At 36.7% G+C, this 27,293-nt stretch overlaps 1 protein-coding gene across 2 annotated transcripts in view; it reads left to right on the top strand.

Annotated features, from left to right (window-relative positions):
- LOC146480748 (structural maintenance of chromosomes flexible hinge domain-containing protein 1-like) overlaps nucleotides 1–27,293 on the top strand; it is a 44,921-nt gene that overhangs the window by 457 nt on the left and 17,171 nt on the right. Inside the window, exons 3-35 of one of the 2 annotated variants that reach the window (XM_085109091.1) lie at nucleotides 119–280; nucleotides 2,749–2,831; nucleotides 3,632–3,762; nucleotides 4,482–4,575; nucleotides 4,991–5,110; nucleotides 6,593–6,756; nucleotides 7,435–7,531; nucleotides 9,268–9,478; nucleotides 9,725–9,848; nucleotides 10,445–10,501; nucleotides 11,105–11,228; nucleotides 12,416–12,487; nucleotides 12,570–12,695; nucleotides 12,812–12,925; nucleotides 13,823–13,929; nucleotides 14,734–14,816; nucleotides 16,382–16,483; nucleotides 17,107–17,193; nucleotides 17,302–17,418; nucleotides 18,056–18,123; nucleotides 18,294–18,370; nucleotides 19,405–19,504; nucleotides 19,601–19,673; nucleotides 20,575–20,714; nucleotides 21,123–21,257; nucleotides 22,083–22,248; nucleotides 23,652–23,719; nucleotides 24,328–24,390; nucleotides 24,852–24,934; nucleotides 25,444–25,570; nucleotides 26,559–26,639; nucleotides 26,773–26,877; nucleotides 27,007–27,060. In XM_085109091.1, coding sequence (XP_084965217.1) covers nucleotides 119–280; nucleotides 2,749–2,831; nucleotides 3,632–3,762; nucleotides 4,482–4,575; nucleotides 4,991–5,110; nucleotides 6,593–6,756; nucleotides 7,435–7,531; nucleotides 9,268–9,478; nucleotides 9,725–9,848; nucleotides 10,445–10,501; nucleotides 11,105–11,228; nucleotides 12,416–12,487; nucleotides 12,570–12,695; nucleotides 12,812–12,925; nucleotides 13,823–13,929; nucleotides 14,734–14,816; nucleotides 16,382–16,483; nucleotides 17,107–17,193; nucleotides 17,302–17,418; nucleotides 18,056–18,123; nucleotides 18,294–18,370; nucleotides 19,405–19,504; nucleotides 19,601–19,673; nucleotides 20,575–20,714; nucleotides 21,123–21,257; nucleotides 22,083–22,248; nucleotides 23,652–23,719; nucleotides 24,328–24,390; nucleotides 24,852–24,934; nucleotides 25,444–25,570; nucleotides 26,559–26,639; nucleotides 26,773–26,877; nucleotides 27,007–27,060 — 3,515 coding nt within the window. Of the gene's footprint in view, nucleotides 1–118; nucleotides 281–2,626; nucleotides 2,650–2,698; nucleotides 2,832–3,631; nucleotides 3,763–4,481; nucleotides 4,576–4,990; nucleotides 5,111–6,592; nucleotides 6,757–7,434; nucleotides 7,532–9,267; nucleotides 9,479–9,724; nucleotides 9,849–10,444; nucleotides 10,502–11,104; nucleotides 11,229–12,415; nucleotides 12,488–12,569; nucleotides 12,696–12,811; nucleotides 12,926–13,822; nucleotides 13,930–14,733; nucleotides 14,817–16,381; nucleotides 16,484–17,106; nucleotides 17,194–17,301; nucleotides 17,419–18,055; nucleotides 18,124–18,293; nucleotides 18,371–19,404; nucleotides 19,505–19,600; nucleotides 19,674–20,574; nucleotides 20,715–21,122; nucleotides 21,258–22,082; nucleotides 22,249–23,651; nucleotides 23,720–24,327; nucleotides 24,391–24,851; nucleotides 24,935–25,443; nucleotides 25,571–26,558; nucleotides 26,640–26,772; nucleotides 26,878–27,006; nucleotides 27,061–27,293 lie in introns of those variants that run through there. The other variant, XM_085109092.1, reaches the window with a different exon arrangement.

Below are 27,293 nucleotides of genomic sequence, written 5' to 3'. Positions count from 1 at the left end.
TGAAAACTCTAAATTTCCTTAATTTGAAAAACAAATGATTAATTCTTTGAGTTTTTTAAGGGATGCCTTGTTAGCGTTTATTGCTAATACAGCGCGAAAATTTGTTTCACTTTCGCAGAGGAACTTGTCGACGGCAATGAAACACTGTACATTTTGCAGCAAGTTGACCAAGAACTTAGCGCTCCAACTGAAGAGAGAGTGGAGTATATCCCTCATTACGACACACTGGTCAAAAGTGGAATGTATGAGTATTATGCCAGTGAAGGTCAAAATCCATTACGTGAGTATTAAAACCTTACATTTTTTAATTGTTCAACATGTAATCTTTTGTATATATGCCAAACCTTATGTAACCGTTACGTTAGAGTAGGTTGTTGTGGAAATCCCATACTATTGGCAATTCGTTATTTTTCGACCGTCCCAGATCTTGGATAAAAGTGTTGATGACATTAGGTATGACAAAAATAAAAAAACATGCGAAAAAGGTACAAATGTAGCTGTTTTGATTTTTTAGCCTTTTGGAGACTGAACTTAGTTTAGACACTTGATTGATTGATTGACACTCTAACATTGCCAGACAGTCAAAATTTATGTAAGCATATGTTGGTAATAATGGCTGATCATCACAGGGATGCATAAATATGGCAGCCTGTGAGAGCAGACATCTTTTTGGCTTTTGTTTCACCTACCATGAAGAATGCGTCTGCCAACCTGTTCACCAATGTGTTCTGTGATGTCAAACCTTTTGTTTTGTTGCTAATCAATTAAAATTAGTAATGGAATGGGGTGTGTTTCGCGCTTTCGTTGCGAAGCGTTACTTGATGTGAAGGCTACTGGGCGTCATTGAAATGTGGAGCGTTTTATTCTTGCACTAGTTGCATCTATTTAACAGCAATAGTCAAACTGAAAGGAAAAGAACAATATTGTTTGAAAAACTAAACTTGTCATAAAGAACTAGCAAACGATCGCTGGAAATGTATGACTTACAATTCTGTAGGCTTAACCACACTCTTGACACATCATGGCTTTAGGCAGACGCGCTTCACTAAGCGGCGCGCTAGTGTTTAAGTAGTTGAGCCTTATTTGCATAACATAGGTTTGAGAACTTTCGTGCGTTTGCTTTCGCGCCAAAAACTAATGAGCAAGTCTTACACTAAGTGCGAATCAGGGTGTTTTAGTACACATGCAAGTATGTGGTCAGGTTAGAGTTAGGGTTAGGGAACTCTGAGGTTACATTTCTCATTTTACGGTTTATAGAGGTTCCAATGGTTATAATGCACTTAAAGGGGAAGTATCACGAAAATTTGCTGTCATTTCAAAATCCAAAAATGTTTGACTGTCAGCAGAAACAACAAAGCAATTGTCAAGTTTGTTAAAAATTATCACCCCAGTGCAATAAAACTGTCGATTAGTGCCTCTGGCCAGAGACAGAGTAGGCCAGTTTGGACTGAAACTTGAAAAATATTAGGCTAATGTTTTTCAAGTTCTCCCATTTTTGTTTCCAAAGTGGGCTAGAACAGATCACAAGTTGTTTCTTTCAAGAATTAAGTTGATTTCGTTCTTCTCGTCATTCTAGAATTATTTGGTAGCTGATTGAAGGTCTTATTTCATCATTTTTAACAAAAGATATCAAAAACCCCATGATACTTCCCCTTTAAGGACATTGTCTACTAATAAAGGAGTATTTTGCGTGGTTTTTGACTATGCGGGAAAAGCAGATCTTAGCAAGGGCTTTTGGAATCCAGAAAGAAAATTGGCGGTAACTACCCATTTTGTAGAGATTAATTATTTCTAAGAAACAGTAAAATACAAAGCAATGTATGGCATTTTTTCCAAATTGAAGCTTTATTATCTCGGAAAAATTGCATGGTTACCCCAGATTTTCTTTTTGGATTTTGCTAAGTCCTGCATTCCCGGCACAGTTTTAAACCACGCAAAAATATCCCTGTATTAGTAAGCACCACCCATAGGAAACCAGAGTATCTGGAGATGCACAAAAAATATGCGCTTAACAAAAGTAGGTACCGTCTTTAAACTAAGCAAAACCAAACATACAAGTAAAATGCCCTGCAATACAATCCACAGTCGCTAAACAGGTGCAGTGAGAGGTCAAATTCAAATTAACCCATTGTTAACCTTCCCATCACACAGAATGTATGACTTTTGTGTTCAAAATGTTAAAATGGAGCCCTCTTCACAGTCCCCCTCAAATCGTTCAAACCGTAGCAAGTTTGCTGCAAATGCAGAAGAAGCTAAATACCGTTGGTTGCACCTAAGCGTGTACACGGGAGGGAAAAACATGTTCTAGTTGGGTGCAAACATGACATGTTTTGGTGCCAAAAATTCAAAGTTTGAAGTAGGCGGCTGTTGTTGACTTGATTTGTTTTTGCTCAACAAAATATTGTTTGCACTTGCATTTTTAGATGTTCAGAATACTTTCTGGAGGCAAGTGTTCTGTTTCTGAGCGAGAAATATGCCTGCAAGTTGAGAAAAATGAAATAAGCTTATGAGTGGAACGCGCTGATCTGGCGCGACATTTTGGGTAATGGCTGTCGAATTTCAAATGTTTGGTGACGAAACATGTCATGTCTGGCACCCTATTAGAACACGTTTTTTTTGTCTCGTGTCCATGCTTAGATGCATGCGACAGTAGGTTGAAAGACCAAGATAAAAGTTAAAAGGCAGCAGTGTGAGATAGAAGTAGAGTAGGCCTTAGCGTAACTCCATTTCTTGCTTGTTGCATTTCAGCATTTGCTTTCGCAGAGCTTGTGGACAATGCATTGGCTGCAACAGCAGACAATGAAGGAGCAAGAAAAATTGAAATAAGACTGGTAAGGTTCCAGTTGAAATCATCCCATGCAGGGATTTTATTAAGGTTTGAGAAGGAAGGCAGTGTAATTGGCATTACAGTTTAATGAGAAGAAACATTGTTTTAATTAATTTAACTTTTGTTTTAAAAAAATTGATTTTGTTGGGCAAAATAACATTCCCAGGGACCCATTTCTCGAAAGTCCTGGTAACTTACCGGGCCCGATAAGTATGTTTTTAAATGTTTTTTGGCTGATTACACAGTGCTTACAGACATGGTACGTGACCAATGTTTTTGTAGAATTATAAGATTTTAAAATTTGGCATTCAAAGATTGACTTCTGTTAAGAAACGTTTATCATCAAAGACACCTATCAGGCCTGGTAAGTTACCGGGACTTTCGAGAAACAGCCCCCTGCTGGTCAACTTGCCTATAAAACAAAGTACACTGTACCAAAAGAAAACCATGGTGGACTTATCACTTGCTATTTAATATATTCAGTGATCTGAGTATTTTTTGACTCATTACACTTTGGAAAAGCAAGTTTGAGTTTTTAAGGGTAAAATGAGTTTTAAGAAATTAAAATTAGCTCAGTTTGCATTAGTGGGAGGTTCATATCATCCCATGTTAAGTTTGTAAAGTGAGTGTATTAATCAAATCCAGGATAAATTCACTTTTGCTATATTTTCTTCATTTCCACGAAGAAGTAAGAACACCTGGTGTGTAAAATATATATCCAGCCAAACAGGATTGGCGCTAAGGCATGTTTGGTGGTAGCATGGTTTAGAGACTAATATTCTCTTCTGTTGTTGTGTTTGTTAGTTATTTGACGACTCTGTTGGAAAGCCTGTTGTATGTGTCTTAGACAACGGTGCTGGAATGACATCAAAAGAACTCAACAACTGGGCTATCTACCGGTTATCGAAGTTCAATCGTCGGAATGGAAAGAAAGTGTAAGTCAAATACTATTTCAATAGCTGAGTAGAGTTGGATGGTAAAACAGTTGCTTTTTACAGTTAAAGTTCGCAGAGGAAGATGTCAATAACTGAAAATGTGATTTTTTCACTATGTACCTCGCACTAACATTTCCCATATAGGTCGCTCACTCCAGCCCTGCATTTGAAGACTGAGCTTGTCCTGTATCATCATAAATATACAACTGTTTCATAATCTAGGGACTTACACCCTTACTGAAGCTATGCATTACCAAAGGATATGGCTATTGAGTGAATTATGTAATTTAACAAAGTTTACAAGGAACAGCAGCATCCAATCTTTCTCTTATGGTCTGGAATTGAGCCAGGGCTTCAAGAACCGGTTTGTTCATTACCAAAAAGAAGGTTGACTTGCCTGGGGCCCATTTCTCAAAAGTCCCGGTAACTTACCGGGCCCGATAACTGATTTTGGTGATAAATGTTTCTTATAGAAGTCAATTTGTGTTAGCTTTGAATACTAAATTTTAAAATCTTATAATTCTCTGAAAACATTGGCCAAGTACCATGTCTTTAATCATTTTGCAACCGGCGAAAAAAGATTTAAAAATAAACTTATTGGGCCCGGTAAGTTACCGGGACTTTCGAGAAACGGGCCCCTGGACTCTCACAGTGGTCAAGTAATCATGTGAATATCAGCTTTGTAGCACATGCTCAGATTATATTTGTTATCTCCTTAGTGTGGCTGATGCTCCAAGGTCATTAAATAGTGATATTTCATACTTTGGTGTTGGTGGAAAGCAGGCAATCTTTTTTATTGGTGATGCTACTCAGGTAGGTGCTTTTAATCAATGTATTGATTGAATTGTATTGATTTTCAAAACTTTTTGCTTATTTACATTTGGTTTGTATACCTAGGCATCGGTCCAGATTCCTTTAGACAGCTCAAATCATAGGACACATGTCTTCACGCTCTATTTTCAGAGTGAAAATAAAATTATGATACAGTGGAATCTCTCCTTACAGATACCTCTCTATTACGGACAGTTCACCTAGTCCTTGAGAGACTGAAATCCATATAAAGGCTACTTCTCTAAAAAGGACACCTCCATAAAACGGACACTTATTCCTGTCCCCTTGTGTCTGTAATAAAGAGGTCCGACTGTAGGGTTTTCTTATTATTCCATCCTATATGTATTAGCGTAAAAACTGTATCCAGGTTTTATTAATTTGAAGGGTTTTATTTCAGATGATTACAAAATCAAAGGATTGCAATGACATCCATGAGCTGTGTATATCTCAAGCAGAATTTGAGCGCAGGGAAAAGAATAAAGAGTCCATTTATGGTGGCGCTATACTGAACAGAAGGGTAAGACAGTAGCATTGTTATATTCATATGGTTCCACACATTTAAGGACGGTGCCTACTAATACCGAAGTATTTTTATGTGGCTTATGACTATGTGGGAAAAGTAGATCATAGCAAGGCCTATTGGAATCCAAAAAGAAAATTGGGGGTAACCACACATTTTTCAGAGATAATTAAGCAATAATATATCTAAGAAACGCCAAAATATAAAGCAATGTATGGGATTTTTTCCTAAATTGAAGCTTAATTATCTCTGAAAAATGCCTGGTTACCCCCAATTTTCTTTTGAGATACCAAAAGCATTTGCTAAGTTCTGCTTTCTCCGTATAGTTTTAAACCACGCAATAATATTCCTGTATAAGTAGGAACCACCCATAGGAAACCCGAGTATCTCGCGATGCGCAGAACATATGCGCAGTAACAATAGTAGGCACCGTCCTTAAGTTAAGGCAGTAGCATACTTACTATCCCCCAGTATCACTGCATCCCAGGTTACTTTTCAGGGTATAATTAACAATTATTTCACGAGTGCGCGTCAGATATGAGATCATAGATAGCTAACGAGGCGCGTAGCGCCGAGTTGGCTATAATCATGTCATATCCGACAAGCGCGAGTGGAATAATTGTTTTATTAAAAACAAACGAGAAATATTGCTACATCTTGCTGATTTCACTTTGTAAGAACAACCAAAAGCCAATTTAATGGTTGCTATTTCTTGGGCATGGTATAATGGCTCATATACCATGGCCGCTAAGCCAATCAAATCCCTGGAATTGCATTATACAATGATCCAGTTTTTAATAATAATAATTATTATTGTATAATTTACATCAAATAAATACCCACTACCCTCCTTAAATTCTTTAACATCCCCTGAAAGAGAAATAAAATCCTTATGCCAAGGGAGTGTTATATTCAAACTTTGCAGATAACTTTGGAATAAACTTACCATATTTCCTTGAATAATATCCATGGGCGATTATTTCTTTCTTCGCACCAAAAGGGGGCGATTATTCGAGGGAAGGCGATTATCCGAGGGAGGCGATTATTTGAAATATTTCTCACAGGAGGTTGTGCCCTAAAAAAAACGGTGCTTTCGTAGCCATTCAGTTGTGAACAATTAAATGAAAGCTTGTTTGTTACCCAAGATGTCAATTTTTAACTTGAGAGGGAGGGGATAAAAGAAAGAGAAAATGGCAGGAGAAGGGGGGGGGGGGGGGCGATTATTTGAGGGTGGCGATTAATCGAGGGACGGCTATTATTTGAGGAAATACGGTAGTTGTCATCTTTTGTAAGAGCACTCAAGAAGTTTTTGTTCTTAAAATAACCATGCACTTACATAATGAACAAGGCACTTTGCGTGTGTTATTATTTCCTTTGTGAAATTGGTGCCATGATTAAATCAGGGAAATGGCTTTCAGTTCAAGTCTGAAGCTCCCAGATTCTATTTTACTAATATTTAAACTTTGATACCTTTATCAGGCTGGAGATCACACCCATGTGCCTACTGATGAAGAAAACGTCAAACAAATTGTGCGAGAGGAGACAGAGAAAGACAGCTTCACTGCTGTGGTGATAACAGGAATCAAGCAAGAACACATTTTGTATTTGAAGACACATTTCAAACACTGGTGCCGGCAACTGTCGTAAGTCATGCAGTTGTTGTTTCATTGTTATTTAGATTGTTCAGGAAATATGTGTGAATTTTATTAATTTTTGATGCGGCCGGGGCAAAAATAAAATAAAAAATCCCCTTAGTTGAGCCCATGACCTCTGACAGTAAAGTAAAGTAAAGTTACTTTAGTAAGAACTTTATTTCAACAGGGTGGCCCACTCAGCTCAAAGGCTGATATTCACAGGGGCCCTGCATCTTAAAAATTACATTCATAAAGAATTAAAATTACATCATTTAAGAAGCCTAAAATATAATAAAATTTGTACAAGGAAACATATATAATCAAAAGTCATGATAAGAAAAATTGTTTTGCTCGGCGGCAGAAAGTGTGTATGCTTTCAGCATTTGCAATGTTTAACAGGAGTTCATTAAAAATTTTCATGCCACTAAAAAGAAAAGTCCTTCTCCCATAATTACACACTGGTTGAATGCTGTAATGGTGAGACATGTGGCATACTAAGAATATATTGGAATGCAGCTTGATAATCTCAGCATTTTATGAGCAGGGTACAATAATTTGCTTGAAACACTGACCATCAAGATCACCTTTAATGAGTAGTGGATACATTCTAAGAAGTGAGTTGCATCCAGTTCAATTAGACTCAGACCACTGTTTTCTATTGTCAATTATTGTTATACTGTGTTTTAGGCATATTTACCATTATTACATTCATGGGCCACGTGGAAATGACATCCAAGTTGGAAGAGGAACTACAGCAAGTCCTTTCAGAAACATTGACATTCAGGTGGGAGAAAAAATCTTTTTTTTTTTTTTTTAATATTTTTTTTTTATTAACTATAGAACACTAAACTCTACTTACAATACTAACCATACCAACTTAAGATACTAACCTAAATTACAAAAAAGTAATAATAATAATAATAATAATAATAATAATAATAATAGTTACAATATTAAATTAAATGCTACTACTGACAAGGTATGACTATTTTTTAGACTTACAATGAATTACAATTCCACTCAAATTTACTACTAATACTATCATAATAGAAACAATATAAATTAAATGCTTCTACTGACACTTACAATATACAGTTACACAATAGTTGCAATATTAAAATTAAATTAAAAGCTGTTACTAACGAAGTAAAGAAAAAAAAAGAGACTTACGATAGGTTACATTTGCACTTATGAATGAAAATACCACACAAAAGTTTATGTGTAATGTAATTCTTCACATTAAACTGGGGATAGTACCCACTTTTTCTTAAAGAATTTTGTGTTATTGATCTTTCTTTTGGTTTCATATTTTATGACTATTTTACTTTGAAATCCTTGGATTTTGGGTCGAATCTGGGTTCTTCTACAGTCCCATAGAAACAGTTTCCCAATTATTATAAAATAATTCAGTAGGTTAAGTAAAGGGCATGGTTTAGTTATAATTCCAAATAAAACATCTTGAAGAGTAAGACGAATTTGCTGATTTGAGAGTTGGTGCCAGTAATCTTGAAAATCATTCCAAAACTGTCTAACAAAGGGACACTGATACAAAAGGTGGTGTAAGGTTTCAGATTCTGCCTTGCAAAACGAGCACAGATCATCCGTTTTGAAGCCTACATTGTATTTTATATAATTTAGAATTTGTGTATAAAATAGAGTTGATCACTTTGAACTGAAAACCTTTTACGTATGATTCAAGCACAACAGAATGTGGCAGAGTGAAGATTTCTCTCAGCTGATCAAACGAGAAATTAAAATCATTCTGCAATTTACGAACAATATTAGGAGGCTGTGCTTTTTTGCGTGCAAGTAATGAGTAATAGTCCTTTGATTTCTTTTTCGTGACATCAAAGATGTTGTCATCAATTGAAAATAATGGAGAGGCTGTAGATAGACAGGGAGAAGTAATTTTTAAAGAAGAAAGTATTGAATGTCGAAGGCCAGCCCATTGCAAAAAGTTAGTTTTGGAAATCTCATGCGACCAGTGGCAAAAAGAGTCTTCTATATTTAAACTGAAAAGTAGACCTTGAGTAAAGATCAATCCTACCACGAAATAATTTTTGTAGAAAACTGGTCTTTTGTCAATGCGAATTTCTTTATTATTCCAAATAATATTTTGCCAGTCTCTCTGAGAGGCAAACGAGTCACGAAAATCTGACCACCAAGAAAGTAGTTCACAATAAAACTTAGAAGAGATTTTGTAATCCTTAATATCATAGTTACAATTTAAGAAGAAAAAACCTCCCATCGGTTCTAGCAAGTGCTGTAGGTAGGTTTTCCATGTTCCATTTTGGCCATAAAAATGATAAAATCCAAAAAATCATAAAATCCAAAATTGCGGCGCCTGAGAAATTTAACAGCGAAAATGTTAATTTTTAGCACACTTGAATGTCACTTCATTCTACTTTTTAAACTAAAATTTGGCATTTAGACACTATTTCTGACAATTTACAGTCAATTTGTTGTCAGCGTAGAGGTTCCCTTTAAATGATTCACAATTTTTTTCTTTTTTCTGTTCAGGTTGTTCTTCATGAGAAAGGAAAACAGGCAAAGAGAATAGAGCTTCGAGATATTGATGATGACATGCAGACGCAGTACATCAGGACTGCAGCTTCTGTGTTTGAGTTCCGTGCCCGTGCAGAATCTGGTGGTATTGTAGAAGGTGTTTTGCGCTACCATCCTTTTCTCTATGATCGCGAGACTTACCCTACACTTGAAGGAGAAGTTCCAGGTACATTGTTCAGCAAAAGGCTTGGTATATTAATAAATTTTAATTAAAATACTAAAATATAAATATGACTAAGGGTTAGATCTCCTACCATGGAAACTCTCTTAACAAGGCGTGAAAATCCAAAAATGTTGTCATCTCCTCATTCTAGGGGTAACAGCATTAACATCAGGAGATATAATTTAAGAAGTTGGTCTTTGATGTCAATGCCCAATTAACTTTGTCTCTGGGTTTGAATTCTGTCCCTAGTTGTTGAAACTGTTGAGGAGTTTGTGGAGCCAGTGGAAAGAGACAGTCGAGCACCTAGAGGAAGCCGACCAATATTTGAGTGCTACTGGAATGGACGACTCATTCCATACACTTCTGTGGATGTGTAAGTTTTAAGCTGACAAGTAACATTCGTGTCTTTTGATCCTTTCAGTTCTAAACATTCAAACATTGTCTACCAAACAAAATTTGTACCCTAACCCTTCCCTACACTAAGGTTTCTGCACTTTCTTGTAGAACAGATGAAACCATAGATGAGCCTAACACCATAGACCTTGTACTCACAAATAGTTTAAAGGATAACCTCTTGAAACCTTGAGAGTGTTTGTGGATGTTGCAGTGTTGGTAGAAATAATAATTTAGCAATGCTCTTGACCATGTACAGTGTACTAACCAACACAATATGACCAGCTCCCAGTTGGCTTGATAGCTCAGTTGGTAGAGCACTGCACCGGCATCGCAGAGGTCATGGGTTCGAATCCCGTTCAAGCCTGAATAATTTTTTTCAGGCTTCCTTTTTCCAACTGCTTAAGTTCGGTAGCAACTGTGAGGATCTTTCTTCTATTTGACCTTTGATTTTATGAGGAAAAAAATTATTCTACTTGTTGTTCTTTGTATGAATCACACTTTGCCCTGCTTCATAACAGTATATGTTATATGGATTGAGCAAGTCTTGTGGTTGTATTTTTGTATGATTGGCAGGCTTGAGTGGTGCCAGCCGCCAAAGAAGACGACTATTCCAATGGAGTGCTACAACAGGTAACTGAGTATCATTTGAAAGCATTCAAGTCAAAGATTTTTATTACTACAAAATAATCTCCAATCCAAGGTCTGCCATAAGAGTGGATTTTCTTACTTCTTTTCACAACAGTGAGTTGTAGATATAAACTTGGCCCTAAAGATTTCTACTTGATGAGATTCAACCACTACCGGTATATTTTAAGGACAGTGCCTACTAATAAAGACGTATTTTTGTGCGGTTTATGACTATGCGGGGAAAGCAGATCTTAGCAAGGGTTATTGAAATCCAAAATGAAAATTGGGGGTAACCATGGATTTTTTAGAGATTAAGTTACGCAACAATGATTCTAAAGAACAGTAAAATACAAAGCAATGTATGGCATTTTTTCCCAAATTGAAGCTTTGTTATCTCTGAAAATGTATGGTTACCCCCAGTTTTCTTTTTGGATACCAGGGGCACTTGCTAAGTTCTACTTTCTCTGCATAGTTTTAAACTGCACAAAAATGTCCCTGCATTAGTGGGCACCACCCATAGGAAACCCGAGTATCTTGAGATGTGCAGAACGTATGTGTAGTAACAAAAGTAGGCACCATTCTTAAAGTAATTATTGTAAATTGCAGATTCTCAGGTTGTCTGTGGACAAATGATGCTTTCCAAGTGAGCACAAACAAGTTAACATTTATGGATCTGGAAGTTAAAATCAAGGATAAGAACACCATTTTCAGCAGAATCATTCTGGGACAGGTACGTTTGTCTTGACCCTCAAAAGGATTCTTGAATAAAAGCTTAAAAGCAAAGTCATCATGCAAAAATTAATGCAGCCTGTTTATTTTTCATGAGACATTATAGTCACTGTGGTAGTTTTTGATTTTTTTATATTGTGGAAACCAGTTCCATTATATAATGTTAATCAGAGTGATGCCAGGCTTTGAATTTTTTTTTTTTTTCAGTTTTTAAATTATGTTAGTTCAGATGTAAAAAGAGACAGAGATACAAACTTTGGAATTTAATTTAATGCTTGAAATAATAAAATACTGTTGAAAGCTATCTTGTTTAACATTGTCTTCCCTCGCTGGATCATTCCTTCCTTGTTTTCTTCCATAGTTGTGTGAAAACAAACTTGAGCATTACACTAAGTCTAAAATATACTGTACTAATATATAGTAAATTTGAAACTGAGACAATTAACTTTACGGCGATTTACACAATACGACTTTGTCGCATGCGACAAGCTTACAACAGTTCTTTCGTGTAAATCAAACCTTCAACTCGCTTACGACTGTCGTGTACGTCACAAAAAAAAATGTCGTAGGATTTTAAAACATGTTTTAAAATCCTATGACAATCGTAGGTATAGGCAATGTTTAGTGACAAGAGTTGTGTGCGATGTTTTGAATGACGCAAGCAGTGCACACTCCAGAAATTGCATGCGACAGTCATAAGTAAAAGTTGTACCCTCTAAATCGGCCTTATGACTATGCGGGGAAAGCAGATCTTAGAAAGGGCTGTTGAAATCCAAAAAGATAATTGGGGGTAACCACGTATTTTTCAGAGATAATGAAGCGACAATTATTCTAAAAAACAGTAAAATACAAAGCAATGTATGGCGTTTTTTTTCCAAATTGGAGCTTTATTATCCCTGAAAAATGCATGGTTACCCCCAATTTTCTTTTTAGATACCAAGAGCACTCACTAAGTTCTGCTTTCCCCGAATAGTTTTAAACTGCGCAAAAACATCCCTGTATTAATAGGCACCACCCATAGGAAACCCGAGTATCTCGAGATGCGCAGAACGTATGCACAGGAACAAAAGTAGGCACCGTCCTCAAGTTATTTAGATTCAGCTGTTTATTATTGTATCTTAGGCATGGTGTTAAAAATGCTTCAAATAATTGACTTATTATGTATTTCCCCCATTTTAATGGCATCAGGAACAGAGGGTGAACATTTCAAGAGCATTTTATGACTGGGTGAGAGAATGCCACGAGAATCACGATAAACAGGTACCATAACATCAATAATTTACTCGATTTCTTTGTCTTTCTGAAATGCTTTAATTTACTGAATTTCAAGGTTTGTTCTTAGGTCAAGTTCATAGGTTTTCAAGGTCAAATCAAGCGTCCAGACTTACCGCAAAAGCGAAACCAAAGTCCCTGGTGTGTGTTTAACTCCATCGAGTGGGATGGAAAGATCTTCAAAGTGGGACAGCTGGTGAGCCAGTGTAAATTTTGTTTGTAATTTTTGTTCCTATTGGCAGATTCAGGAATAAAGTGTTGTTTGAAAATGAAGTGCTGAATTTTTACCGTTTGTGAATGGTTTTATTCCAGATAAGGACTCAAAGGACGATACCGTTGATTTGTGGAACAGTAAAGAGATTTCTTCTTTTTGGTGATCATGATGGAGACGTGTTTGCTACTGGAGGAGAAATGGAAATAGTTCAGGTATTTTTATCGGATGCAATAATGCAAATCAGTTTTCATGGCTCAAACCTTCAGATTCATTATCTCAACCACCTTCAGATCTGAGCATGAATGGGCCATTTGCAGCTAACGGCCACATGGTACAAAATCCATCATGCTGGAACACAACCTACGCACTGGGACATCCAAAACAAAGTGACTTCATCCAGTCAAATTTGAATTTACTTTGTTTTGGATGTCTTAGTGTGCAGCTTGTGTTCCAGCATTGTGGATTTTGTACCATGTGACCGTCAGCTGCAAAGGGCCCATTGAGAACAAGTATTGATTTTCACATTTGTAACCTCTCATGCTCCCATAACACTTGCAGCTCATTCATATTGTCATCTGTGGGGAAGAAGGCTTTAAGAACAAGAATAGTGGCATAGATCATCTTAATCTATTTAGCAAATCAGTCTTACCAATTCACCAAATTCAATGGATCCTGATCCTGCATCCTTTTTTAGAATGACATTCCCAAAAGACCAGCTGAGAGGAAGGACTGGCAGTGGCCAGGAAGGTCAAGCCCTCTATGTACAACCTGAATGGATATTTTGGAGGTTAACATAGAGGGCATGCACTTCACTGGGCTTGAAAAAAATGTATTTGTACTCAAGTCTGTAGGATTTTTCCTGCTGGACTTCTGGGAAAGCCTACACACAACCCCACAAGCTTACAGCTTTCAAAACCATCATGCATAAATAAAGATTATGTATGTATATGTATATAGTTGACAATCAGATGATGATTGCCTTGGCAGTGACAGAGCTTTGCATTTTCAAGTAGCATCTTCTGGATGCTACAGATGTCGAGGTTGCTGCTGTTTAGTGAGTAAATGTTTTTAAATTTAACTACACTATTTGTTTGTAACTTTCTCATTAGGAGCCAGTTTCTTTATATGGAGATACAAAGTTCTTTTCCTTGGCCAAGTTGGATCGGCTGTTGAACCTTACTGCAATAAAAAAATTCGTGGAAGAAGAGGAAGCAAAGTAAGATTAAAAGTTTTTGCTTCAGTTTTAATGCTCCCGGTCTGGGTAAAGTAATACCTTTCATTTGAATGGTCATACCTTACAAGCTCATCTACAGACGAACAAGTTAGAACCACCTGGCAGGGCAGACATCAGCAGTACTGGAATGTGTTGGTTGGAAATTGAATGCTCACACTTTAGGATTTCAGCCACAGACTTAAATGTCTGAACAGCATAATATTAATTATGATTATGAACAGCACCAAGTTAGGGAAAGTACTGTTCAATTAGTGCTGTACATTGCATTTAAACAGTCGCCATTAAGGTTTTCATCCACAGAGCATGTATGGCATAATAAACAGTACCACACCCTTAACAGCTTTTATTTGAGTGGTTACACCTTAGGATTTCACCCACAGACTCCAAAGTGTGAACCACCACTACCACCAGAAAGGACTGCTCTATAGCTTTTATTTGAGTGGTTACCAAAGGTTTCTATCCACCAGTCCACTGAAAAGTTAGTTTCACCTAGAAATAATTTTTTAATCTTGATGAGTAATTTCTTAGAAATAGATTTTGTGATAAAAATAAACGCTAAAAGTTCACGATGTTTCGACCTCTCCGAGGCCATTTTAAAGTGCGAGTAAAAAATGAAATCTTAGCATAAATATATTACAAACAGTTAAAAATTGGTAAGAATTCTTATTTTTACTCACACTTGAAAATGGCCTTGGAGAGGTCGAAACATCGTGACCTGTTAAGGAGTATTTTTATCACAAAAATAGATTTTAATCAGTGAAATTTTGCTAATTTTTATCCTCTCAGGTTACCAGGTAAACTGGTGTTAGAATGGCCAGAGGAAGACAAACTGGAACCCAACTCAAAAATTCCAGCAGGAACCACCATAGGTATGTATTCTTAAAAAGGCAACCAAGTGACTTTTGATGTAAGGTCAAATTCTCCTTTTGTTTGACAAGCAAATAAGCAAGAATCTAGCAATTTGTCAGAAGTCATCTGGGGATTTTTTCCAGGCACCCCTTCAATTTATTGTTGGTAAGCCAATAATTATTGGTACCATTTGATACACAGAGAAAGATGCTGTGACAGGCACAGGTTGAAAATTATGGCTTTCAAAATGTAGTTTGAAGCAAACGTCCTGCTAGATGGACAATAGACCCTTCTCCAAAATGGTGGCAACAGGTTTGAATGAGTAAAAACTGACAATGAAAAAGTGATACCAGCACTGGAAGGAGCACCATTACGTCAGTAACCTTGCAAAGTTTTAGCATATTAGGTGTTATATCAGCTTAGGAAATGTAAGGTGAAATTTGACAAATTTACAGACATTTGTATGACTGGGGGTAGACGTCATTACCCCAGTCATACAAACGTCTGTAAATTTTTCATTTTTCAACTTACATTTTCTCAGCTGATATTACACCTGATATGCTGAAACTTTGCAGGGTTACTAAAGTAAAAGTGCTCTTTCTAGTGCTGGTATACATTTTTAATTTTAAAGTGCTACTATGACGAAATTCGTGTCTTTCTAATCTGAGCCATTTTAAAACATAAACAAGTAGTCTGTACGTGAAGAAGAATGTTGTTTACTATTTTCAAATATCTCTTTTTGTTCCAGAGATATTCAAGTTTTTAAAATATGCAAATTAGCCAAGTGATGACGTCACAAACTCAACCGAATTTTGGTCAAATATTATGAAAAAAGATATCTCAGCCAATTTGTATCAGAAATGCTTGATTCTTTGCAGTGACATTGTTCTAGGTGCGCTCCATAATATGAGCTTATCAGTTTTGTTACCATGGCAACATACTGGGTTCCAGTCCTCCCTGATACTTAAGGCTTTGCTGGCCACCTTTGACATTCAATTTTGATATTTGCCAATAGTGCCTCATCTGCATGATCCAGCAAGCATATAAATATGTTAGGTCGAGTTCGTGGCCGTGTTAAATGTTTTTCAAGCTGAAAATCACTAAAATATTGAAATCAGGTTGGAGGGGACTGGAAAAGAGTGAGTTGCCATGGGAACCGAATTTTTTATAGCCGTAGGTGTATTGCCTTTAGAACTATTAGCCTGCCAGGTTTCAATGGTCTCTGCTGTAAATTGACTGAGATAGCTCTATTTACATACTTGATGTTATATTGAGTTGAGAATATGACGTCATCAGTCCTCTCATTTACATATTTTACACATTTTTCAAGCGTGAATATCTCCGGAACCAATGCAGATATTTAGAAACGGTAAACGGCGTTTTTAATCTTTCCTAGAATTTTATGTGATAAACCTTAAAATTCAAGAGGTAAAAATTTGATCATAGTAGCACTTTAACGTATTTGAATTTTTGGCCGCCATTTTGGAGAAGGGTCTTTTAACTTCAGCTTATGTAGAGTGATTTATGGGTCTGTTCATGAAAATGGCTGTTACATTTAGCAGTGTCCTTGTCTTAATTTTCTCAGGTGCCATGAAGGTAGATATTCTGAATGGCAAGGGTGAATCAGTTAACAAACTGCCTGGTGACAGAAGAAGATTGTTGGTAGAGTTAAAGGTCATTTGGCATGGTAAGGTGCCTCTCTATTTAAGATGAGTTGCCATCTTTTACTATTGAACAGCTAAACCTTAAATGAATGCTGTGCAACTTTGTTGTATTTAGCATACTGGTGGCAAATAAACCCAAGATTTGTCTTTTTTGTGTCGATCATATGATTATCGTGTTCAATGCATTAAATGACCAGCATTTAGGAACATGGTTTAAAACTCAACAACAATCAGAGGTGCAGGCAGCAGTGAATGATGAGAGCTTATTTAATGTTTTTGGCATGATGCAAGTAGTGAATTGCTACAGATGTTAAATACAACAGTCATAAACAGACTGTACTCAGGGATATACGAAAGCTCTGGGAACATAACTGGTTCTTAGTAAGGTTCCTATCATCAAACTGGAGCTCATCATGTATCTATGGAGAAGCATGGAAAACAATGTGTTGGCCAACAACAACAATAACAAGAAGCTTTGTTACCAAATTAAAAAGTTAACAAAGTTGAACTTAATTTACAACAGAATATATTAATACAAAGGAGGTAACATTTACTCAGAATACATCTTTTGAAACCTCCAACCTCCAACATTGATATTTTATTACAATAGTTAATTTGTTTTCTTTGAATGTGATTTCTTTCACAGGCACTGATAAAGATGGAGACAAAGTGATCACTAATCATGTCTGTCAACATGGAGGAAAGAGCTGGCCTTATTGGTTCAGAAAAATGGGTACATTTGCTTCACTTTCTTGGGCATTTTTTTTATACCTTTATACCTACAAAATCATTTGTGAAGTGAGACTAAAAGGAATTAAATTTAATATTGTTTGTCTTGCAGAAAACATTACCCATCTTGGCCCTCACACTCTTCAGCTACAAGTGCTACTGAGTGACAGTTCAACTGCTCCGTCTATCAAGAGTCTTCCGTGTCATCGCATCAAGTTCACTGTCACAGGTTTGTAGAAGAGGTAGTTTCATCTGTGATGTGGAAAAAGGAATAAGGTACTGAGGATATGTCAAACCTTCCTCAGTGAAGTAAACTGTGACATACATGTTCTGTTTATAGGGAGATAATCACCCAAAAGAATCATCTTTATGTTGAGGGATGAGGCAGTGAAGTTGAGTGATAAGGGTGCCAGACTTCAAATCTTGGGTCCCAGGTTCAAGCCCCATTCTGACCACTCGTTGAGGTTGTTTTGTAGTAGACCTGTAATTCCTTGTTCACATTTTGTAACATAGCAAGTTGGTTCATCTCTTGCCAGTTACAATTTTTAATTTATTATGTTGTATTTACAGTATTTGTTTCTAATGTTGTATTGTTCCTGGAAAACCTCGCACAGTGAGGGGGGTAATCAATTATTTATTTATTTATTTATTTATTTATTTATTTATTTATTTATTTATTTATCATCATCATCATCATTATCATTGTTATTATTTATTATCTTGACCGTTATCTCCGTCATTGTTGTCACCACCATCATCATGAACATTGCTTTTAAGTTTCACTGCTCAAAGGCATTTGACCATTCATCATAAAATCATTTTGCTTTAGCTTTGTTGTTTGATTTCTTCGCTCTCTGCATTTTTAGAGGCTCAACCAAACAAATTCACTGTTGGAATGTTAGAGACACCTCTCAGAGTAGGAGTGCCATTCCAGGTGTGAATTCTTTCTTCCCTTCCACTCATATGTTTTTAACACTGAATAACTAAGAAAATGTCTTCTCCATGATTTTCAAAGGCAAGCAACTTTTATCCTTGATTACAAACATTTCAGAATTTCACTGAATTATTTGAGGTTGTGTATAACTTTGTTTTCTTAATTACCAGATTCCACTAAACCTTCTGGATGAGTTTAACAATCCATCAAAACTCCCAGAAGAGGTTTCCCCTGTGTTGAGTGCAAGGCAAGTACATGTAACCTCATGAATCCTGATGGAATACAAATAAAATCATGAACGTCAGCCAGGGTTTATACAAATCTGGATAATCCCAGAGAGGGTATCTGTGGAATTCTCTCTCGAGTGCAAAGTGCTGGTCAGGAAGAGTTGTGGTTGTTTTGATAAATCCAGACACATATAAGGCCTGGTTCAGACGCCGAACTTTTCATGAGCCAAACCTAATACCTCGAGTTAAGTACATGAAAAGTTCGGCGTCTGAATCAGTTGAGAACGGCTGTTTCAATTTGGAACGACTCAGCCGTTCTTCCCGCCTGGCTCAGCCGAGAATTTCGGTTTTGGAACGGCTTTGATTCAGACGCCGAACTTTTCATGAGCCGAACCTAATGCATAAATTATTATAACATATTTCAAATAAAAAATTAAAAAAAAAAAAAAAAAACCCTAACATTTCGATTGGTTTTGCTTCAAGTAAATTAAGTTCGGCTAATTTAGTTCAGCGTCTGAATCAAAAGGCAGGATTTTCGTGATTTGGGTCGACCTTAATTTGAATTAAGTTCGGCTCATGAAAAGTTCCGCGTCTGAACTGGGCCTAAGACAACCCAGTCTAAGTGAGAGTGTCAGTCTTAATACAAAATTTTAGGCTATGGATGTTGTGATGCAAGAGAGATGATTGCCCGTTTAACTCAAGGCTTAATCTGCCAATCCCACACCAATGTACAACACAAGAAAACATGGTGGCTGAGTGCAATGAGCCTTGCTGGGGTTATAAATAAAATAATTATACCGTTGACTGGAATCGCGGGCTGATAAGCACAGGCAACCCAAAAACTAACAACATGTTTATAATGTCCATGCATGCAATGTTAATTCTTATCTCAGTTCTTGATATGGGGTGCAACAATAATTATACTACATTCAATTATACACCGGGCTTGTGGAAAAAATCTGTATGGTATTGCCCCTATTGTACCAAGCCTTTTTATTACATGTTGGAGTGCTGTGTGAGTTGTAAAACTGATATTTGATATTCACTTCAACAGCGGTCTGGAGCTGACTCATCAGGGAACATCAGTAAAGGGGAACAGCCTTATTGTGAAGGGTGTGGTTGCACTGGGTTCTGTGCCTTCACATGGAGGGAAGGTCTGTTTTCCTTTTTGTTACTCTTCTACTTCTTTTTTTTGGAAACATCCATAGCTTAAATGTTTAAAAATACGTGTTTTCTCTTTGTTGCAAAAGGATTTCAATCTAAAGATCACTTTACCCGGACTTGAAGAAGGTTCACAGAGCTTAAAGATCAGGTTGTTGCCAGGTAATGGTCATAGTTCTGATTTAGTTGGAAGAATTTGTGTGTCTTTGTCAGTCTTCCCAACTTGTTTGCAATACACATTTTGAGACAAGTTACATACAGTGTAGCCTTTTTTACCCTCTCTTGATGCTGTGCTGGTTGTAATAGGAATGTATGAGTGCCCTGTCATCCCCAGGGCTCCCAGTGGCTTCAACTGGGTAGACATGTTAGCGAGATGGGCCTTGATAAAACACCAGCCTGGTTGTCCAGGTTGGGGTTTGATGCAGGAATAGCAACATTGTGCTGTGAAAACTATGATGTTATTGGGACCTAATAAACACCTTTTGTGTCACTTGTTACGGTGAGGATGAGGAAGTGAGTGAGTTTAGGCAGCTTCACACAGCAAACAAAAGTTGACAAAGTGAAGTTGGCAAACTCTAAACTTTTAGCAAACTCCTGCTTTCACACATGAAACCTTCACAAACATAATAAAGTAAAGAAACAGTAACATGGCCTGTCTTATGCAAGCATTGTTTTGCAGATTGCGCAAGCCAACATTTGATGTGGTAAAAGTAAACAGTTTGAATTTGACAGTCATTCACATGTCAGATGTGCATTTGCTGACAGAGAAAAGTTGGCGAAAAAGTTGGTTAGAATAGAGACAACTTCTATTAATTTAGTTCCAACAGTTTCTCAACCAGTTTGCCAACTGTTGAACATTGCAAAGTTCACGCATACCAATTTGAGGTTGTCAACTTTTGTTTGCTGTGTGAAGGCGCTTTAAGAGTAGCACCCCTTTTTATCCACATTCAGATGACTGAATGAGCCATTTTGAAACAACACTGCACAAGGAAACATACTCTTCAGGTTTTAGCCCTGTTCCTTTGTTATTAATACTAACTGCAAAGTGTACATGTATTTACAGGTCCACCAGAGTCATTAGCTGTTACGCCCAGTGGTAATGAAGTCATAGTTGAAAATAACAGCCCACTTCAGCTTCAAGTGCAAGTTCAGGACAAAGCAGAAAACCTGACTGTCCAGCCTAGGCTGAATGTTGTGTGCAAGGTAATGCATTGGCTTGGGGGTACTTTTTTTGAGGGCCACTAGTTCTTCAGTCCTCAGTTGAAATACTGTCAAGTGTTACTCTCGTTAAAGAAAGTTCAACTTTATTATTATTATTATTATTATTATTATTATTATTATTATTATTGTTGTTGTTGTTGTTATTATTATTATTATTATTATTATTATTATTATTATTATTATTATTATTATTATTATTATTATTATTATGGTTTGGGGAAGCTGATGATAACTGTTCAAAGAACTGTAGGGTGTTCAAAGATGGCTGTTTATTTCAGTCACAGTTTAGACATTTTTGTCTTGATGTACAATGATATTCATAGAATGAATGTTTCTGGAAACAAAACAATCAATCAATTTTGATCTAAAAGTTTCTTCACTCAATTGCAGCTGACGGGATTACCAGGGTTGCCGACATACATTGGAGACTGCAGCTCTTCTGGAAAAGCTACACTAACAGGTGCTGATATCTGTCTGAAACAAATCACCAAGGAGACAAAGCTCAAAGCCAAGATTGAATTACAGGTTAAGTTTGTAATTATGTTTCATTTGTTTCATTCTTGACCTTCTGTATTCCCTTCTCCAAAAAGGAAAAATCACATCTCCTGTGTACTACTCTTTTTTCTTGGTTGGATTTTTTAATAAACTTGAACTTGCACTTGAACTTGAACTGCATGTACTGTTTATTTGATGGAGAACATGTTATAAGCCAACTTATGCAGAACAATAAACAGCAAATTACAGTCCACTGAAAAGTGCTTATGTTCAATAGCTTTATGTAAATGGTTACACTTTAGAATTTCATCCACCAACTCGAAAATGGACTCTTTCCAGGTATTGGGTCACCTGGTACAAAAAACACCTTGTTGGTGAGCAAGTTGCACACTGGGACATCTGAAACGAAGAAAATTCACATTTGACTGGATGAAGTCACTTTGTCTATAATACACAGGAAGAACATGAAAAACTTGGCCAATTTTTTCAAGTTGCAATCCATTTCCATTCTAGCCATCTGCAGCCATATATAATTAATACTAGTTTCTGTACATTAGTAGGCTAATTGAAGGGGTGCCTGGAAAAAGCCCTAAGTGACTTCTGATAAATTGCTCTGGATTCTTCTTACAAATTTCCCTGTATTCACTTGCGAAACAAAAGAAGAATTTGACCTTACATCAAAAGTCACTTAGGGCCTGATTCCGCATTCCCATTCAATTGTTAACGGAACTGAACAATTATTTTGACGATTCCATCAATTCAAATATGTTTTTGGCTAATCAAAGTAATGCAAAAAATAGGTGACACAGCCCCTTTAAGGCTTGACAGTAACACAGGTCTTTTGCAATGTTGTAGCATCATAAGGAAGTCGCTGCAGTGGAGAAGACCATTGTGGTCACGCCCAGTAGTAAGGCAGCAACACTGGAGGTGTTTTACAAAGCACCTGACGCCAAACAAAGGAAGAAGCTGGATGATGGACAGGAGATGCCTTGTACTGCAGGACACACACTGACTGGATTAAGTATGCAACTGAAGATCAAATGAGTTTATTTAAGGACAGTGCCTACTTTTGTTACTGCGCATATGTTCCAAATGTCTTCCAAATACTAATTTTATTGTAAGTTTTTTTATTATGTAATGTTTAAAACACGAACAGCAGTGTTTTATCGGGATTTAAAACCATGAGGCGCAGCCAAGTGGTTTTAGACCCGATAAAACACGTGCTCCTGGAAAAGCGTGTGTCAAAGAGAGTTCATGACAATGATGCTTTTGTGAACATTGGAAATAAGCTTTTTGAGAAAAACAAGAAACACTGCATACTAATAAGGAGGAGGTTTTATCGGATCTAAAACCACTGCATGTGATGTTTTATCGACCATTTGATAGGTCATTGGGCTTATAAATTATTAATGCATTTTGAAATCTATGCTAAAATTGCACCGTCGACACTGTTCTTGCATTTGCTCTGTAATGTCTACCCTTGTATTATATAAGTGATCTATACCTTTCTTACTTTTCTACATTGACAAATTTGACAGGCTGTTATAATGACAACCTTCTCTCTTCTGTTGCTTCCTGCCTCGACTAGTCAATGCTATTTGCGGGAAGCGACCATTTGTATTTTCTTTTGTCAGGTGATAAATAGAGTTGAAAGTTTGAAAGTTCTGCGCATCTTGAGATTCTCGGGTTTCCCATGGGTGGTGCCTACTAATACAAGGATATTTTTGCACGGTTTAAAACTATCCGGAGAAAGCAGAACTTAGCAAGTGCTCTTGGTATTCAAAAAGAAAATCTGGGGTAACTGTGCATTTTTCAGAGATAAAAATGCTTCAATTTGAAAATAAAGATACCATACATTGCTTTGTCTTTTACTGGGTTTTAGAATAATAAATTGTTGCTTAATTATCTCTGAAAAATGCATGGTTACCCCTAATTTTCTTTCTGGATTACAATAGCCCTTGCTAAGATCTGCTTTTCTCACATAGTCATAAACCACACAAAAATATTTCTTTACTAGTAGGCACCGTCCTTAAGTTTTATCATTTCTACCACATAGAAAAACAGCAATCACTACAGCTATACAAGGTAGTATAAATTTGCATGTGAACTTACCTGTAGTTGGTGTTGTCACAGTAGCTTAAAATATACCTTTTCTATGTTCGAGTGAAAAAGAAAAAACAGCACCTTTGCTGTATGCAGTAAACAGAATTTCAGTTTTCCCTTCAGTAATTTTCAGTAAACTTTAGAAATGTAGGAAATTTTCTCAAAGTAATCAGAAGCATTGGTATGGCCCTTCAGGTAATCTTTGTGTAATATTTGGAATTCTTTTGTTATTTTTTAAGGTACTGGGATAATCTGTTTGTATTGCTACCACCTTTTGTTTGGTACAATATCAGTTTCTTCTTTCCTTGCCTCGATCAACAGGTTTTAGAGTTCTTGACGAAGGACAAAGAGAATTGGCAATTGACAACTCATTGGCCAGTAGGTTTAAGGTATGTATTAGTGTGCAGTATTCTGGAATAAGAATATGTAAAAAGTGCTGATGAAAATCCCACATAAGAGGTTTTTGGAGTTGGCAGAATACAAACTTGTAATAATCAAAGATTAGGGAGTGCGTTGGATGATCTCAATCCCACACTCTCTCTCACCTTTGCCAAGTTGGTGATGATGTCATTCGCCCCTGCAAAATGTGCGGGGGATGCTAGATACGTGTCCCAAGATCCATTCATTGTCCCATACAATCTTGATTCCATATGCAGTTAGGAGTGCGTTCTTTCTATGTCAAACACAATAAGTTTTTTTGATATCGTGTGCCCAACCAGCATTTGCAGATACAGCTTAATTCCTAAATTTACCAAAACTGGGAAATCTAGAGGCTATGGAAGTCATAACGGCTTGCTTTGATTATTTCACCATCATCGTTTCCATCTCTGCATGTGCGAATTATTGAAGTAGGAAGTAATTTCCTTGTACCGTGTTCCTGTGTGACAGCCTTTGCTTGTGATCTCAAATGTACTTTCTACCTCTATTCTGTTCCTTTAGTGGCCATCAGTTACAGCTTCTTTGTGTCAGTTTTTGATCATTTTCTTGCTATCCCCAGGTGAACTGGACTCCTAAAGTTGCAAGAGATGCCATCAAGCAGGGAATCCTTCCAGATATCAAGGTAAATATCAGATTTAAGGACTTGGTCAATGAGGGATGCAACAGTGTTTATATCTTGGGGAAGATAAGTATTTGTTCCTGCAATTTTTTATCCCAGGCTATGAATTTTATTTACTGTCCGAGCAACGTTCTGAAAGCTTATTCTAGTTACTTAGAAAAACATACTACTAAGACGTATGTCATACTGTAACACTTCCCTCTGTTTGGTTCTGATTTCTCCATAGATACTCCACAAACATAAAAAGCTGGAGTGACTCGAAAACCCCTTAGTTACTTCAGTCTCTTAAATATTGCTTGGAATATGAGTTCTTTCTTTCTTTCTTTCTTTCTTTCTTCTTTCTTTCTTTATTTTTCATTTACGATAATTCATGTAAATGATCCTAGAGCGAATAAAGTATATTCAATTTTTGTGAGGATTTATTGATGTACAGATATATGCAAATTGATCTTTGTGTATTGCAGGCACCATTGTCGTGTGATGAACCAAAATATTGCCAGATCAGCATGACAGGAGGAGCAGGACTGGAGTTTTCTTTTACAATAAGGTAACAGGCACTACTGAAGCCCTTGAACTGAATATAATCATTTTCAATTCTTGTTACATACTGAAAACGAAACAACAACGTACAAGAACTCGATTTGTGAGTTTTTCTTTGTTGGCTTCAGCCAATCAGAGCTTACAAATGCTTACATTACACAATTGCAACACAGCTGAATTGAAAATAAATCTTTTGCAAACAAAGCTCAATGTAGTTTTAATTTTGTGATATTTTACATATCTGCATTACCTGTAAGGAATTCATTCAGTTGCTTTTATGCAATAGGAGCATCCTCAAAGGACCACACCTTTTGCAACATGCCATTTAACTCTTCTTTGAGTGTTTCAAGGTTACCGCTTTTTGGAGCATTCTCTACATTCCAGAGTTTCCTCCAATTTGCTTTTAATGGAGCATCACTTTGCCTTTGTGTTTTGTGAGACAAATAATATTTATTGCAGAAAACTCAACACAACAAGAACTTTACTTTTCTAAAGTCTATACCTTTTGCTTTCAAGACCTCATGCTGATGTTCCTAACATCCTAAAATGCTCATGTGATGATACTCGGATGAGATTAGGCGAGCCATTAGCTACTGACATCATCCTTTCAGCGACCGATAAACATGGGAACAAAACTGGCAAGGTGAGATCTTGGAATTTTGAATGCCCAGTAAAAATGGCAACTTGTTTTTGCATTTGTTCTAAGAGTTTGCTTGATTTGTCTACACTTAACTCTCTCTCTAACTTGAGTATCTTGAAGAGAGTTCATTTGTAAAATCACTATGGCAAGGACCATCTTACAGTCAATCCATGTCATGCGTGATCGGTCTTTTTGAAATTTGAACAGAGTTTTGAAATTTACATGTCAGTTTTGAACATCACCAATGGGATTTCGGAGTTCCTGTAGAAATTTCCCTAGTTTATTGACGGTATAAAGCTATGAATTTTTCTTTACATTACAGCATCAAGTATTTCAAGAATAGCAATTGTCTCCCAAGTATTTTGAATCTTTTTTTTTTTTTCAGTTAATGCGTCTTTTTCGGAAAGATTTCTAGAGAAATGTTCAACATTCCATTCAAATGTCGGACGTTACAAAGAGGAATTCGAATGTTCATTTCATTCCCGGAAATACTGGTCACGCGTGACATGGGTTGACTGTAAGGTGTCTGTTTAAGAGGGACATCCATAAAAGAGAGTTTACTGTATTTATTTATTCATAGATTTATCAATTTATATGTTATTCACATTGCTTTTAAGTACTTAATATTTTTGAGTGTTGAAGTGTCTAGCCCTGTTGTACTAACTGGCGACACTGGAACTCACTGAATGGAATATTACAAACTGTACATAACATCTATTCAAACCCCAACTGGCAGGAGGCAGACCAGTTGACTATTTACATAGGCAAGGGTGGCCTAGGATGGGGAACACACAACCACTGTGAAAACAAATCCAAGTAGTCAGAGCCCGTCTTGAAGCCAGATGCCCACACTCCTGTGTTTTGATGTGTTAACTGTCGCAGCAAAAGAGCCCCACCTTTGACAAGATATGGTGACAGCTCGCTCATCATACACCAAACAAAGAGGAATGACAACAAAGACATATTCACTGTTTTGTTCGTTCATTTCTAGTTACCAAGTCATGTATTGCCAGAGTTTCATGTTTCATCAGATGGATTGAAAGAGCATGAAGTCCAACTGGGATTTACTGCTGTAAGTAAATCAGTTTATCATTTGCTGGATACTTTCATCATTGCCATTTTGTCTCATTGTCCAGTCTCGTTTACTAAACATGCAGGCTCTGTCTGATCTTGTCTTACAAAGTTTTTGTTGTTGTGTCTTGTAGGATGGGAATATTGTGATCAGGAACATTCAGTTTGAAGATGGTCCTCTTGGGAACCGGGAGATTACCATAAAATGGAACGAACTCAAGTGTTATCAAAGACTGGAGGTATAGACGTTAGTTTTACATGTCATAAATTGGAATATGGACGTTTTCTTCTAACTATTGCATAAATCTGGAATACAGTTAATCAACTTGACCATATTTCAAAGTAATCTGTCTTTGTATTTTTTCCAGGTTATTCCTGGTCCACCATCTAAGCTCAAGATTCTTGATTTTGATCATTCTGAGGTTTGTAAATCAAATTAAAACTTAGCTGTTTTTATTATGGCCACAAACATTATGCCCACTGAGTCAACTGTAGCAGATCTGCTTGCTGTGAGGTTCCCTGCAAGCACCACAAGCTGACCCTGCTACATACAGATGAAGTAGACAACTATCCATCCAATGCCTTATGATATCTCTAACTGGATACTTTAAGGGAGCCTCCACTCTGACAACTAACTTTGACGTTAAGTTTTTGA

Source organism: Pavona decussata, unplaced genomic scaffold, assembly GCF_977016875.1.
Source record: "Pavona decussata unplaced genomic scaffold, jaPavDecu1.1 SCAFFOLD_52, whole genome shotgun sequence".
Lineage (NCBI taxonomy): Eukaryota > Metazoa > Cnidaria > Anthozoa > Scleractinia > Agariciidae > Pavona > Pavona decussata.
The sequence above is the reverse complement of the archived record's forward strand: the minus strand, read 5'-3'. Positions and strand labels throughout refer to the sequence as shown.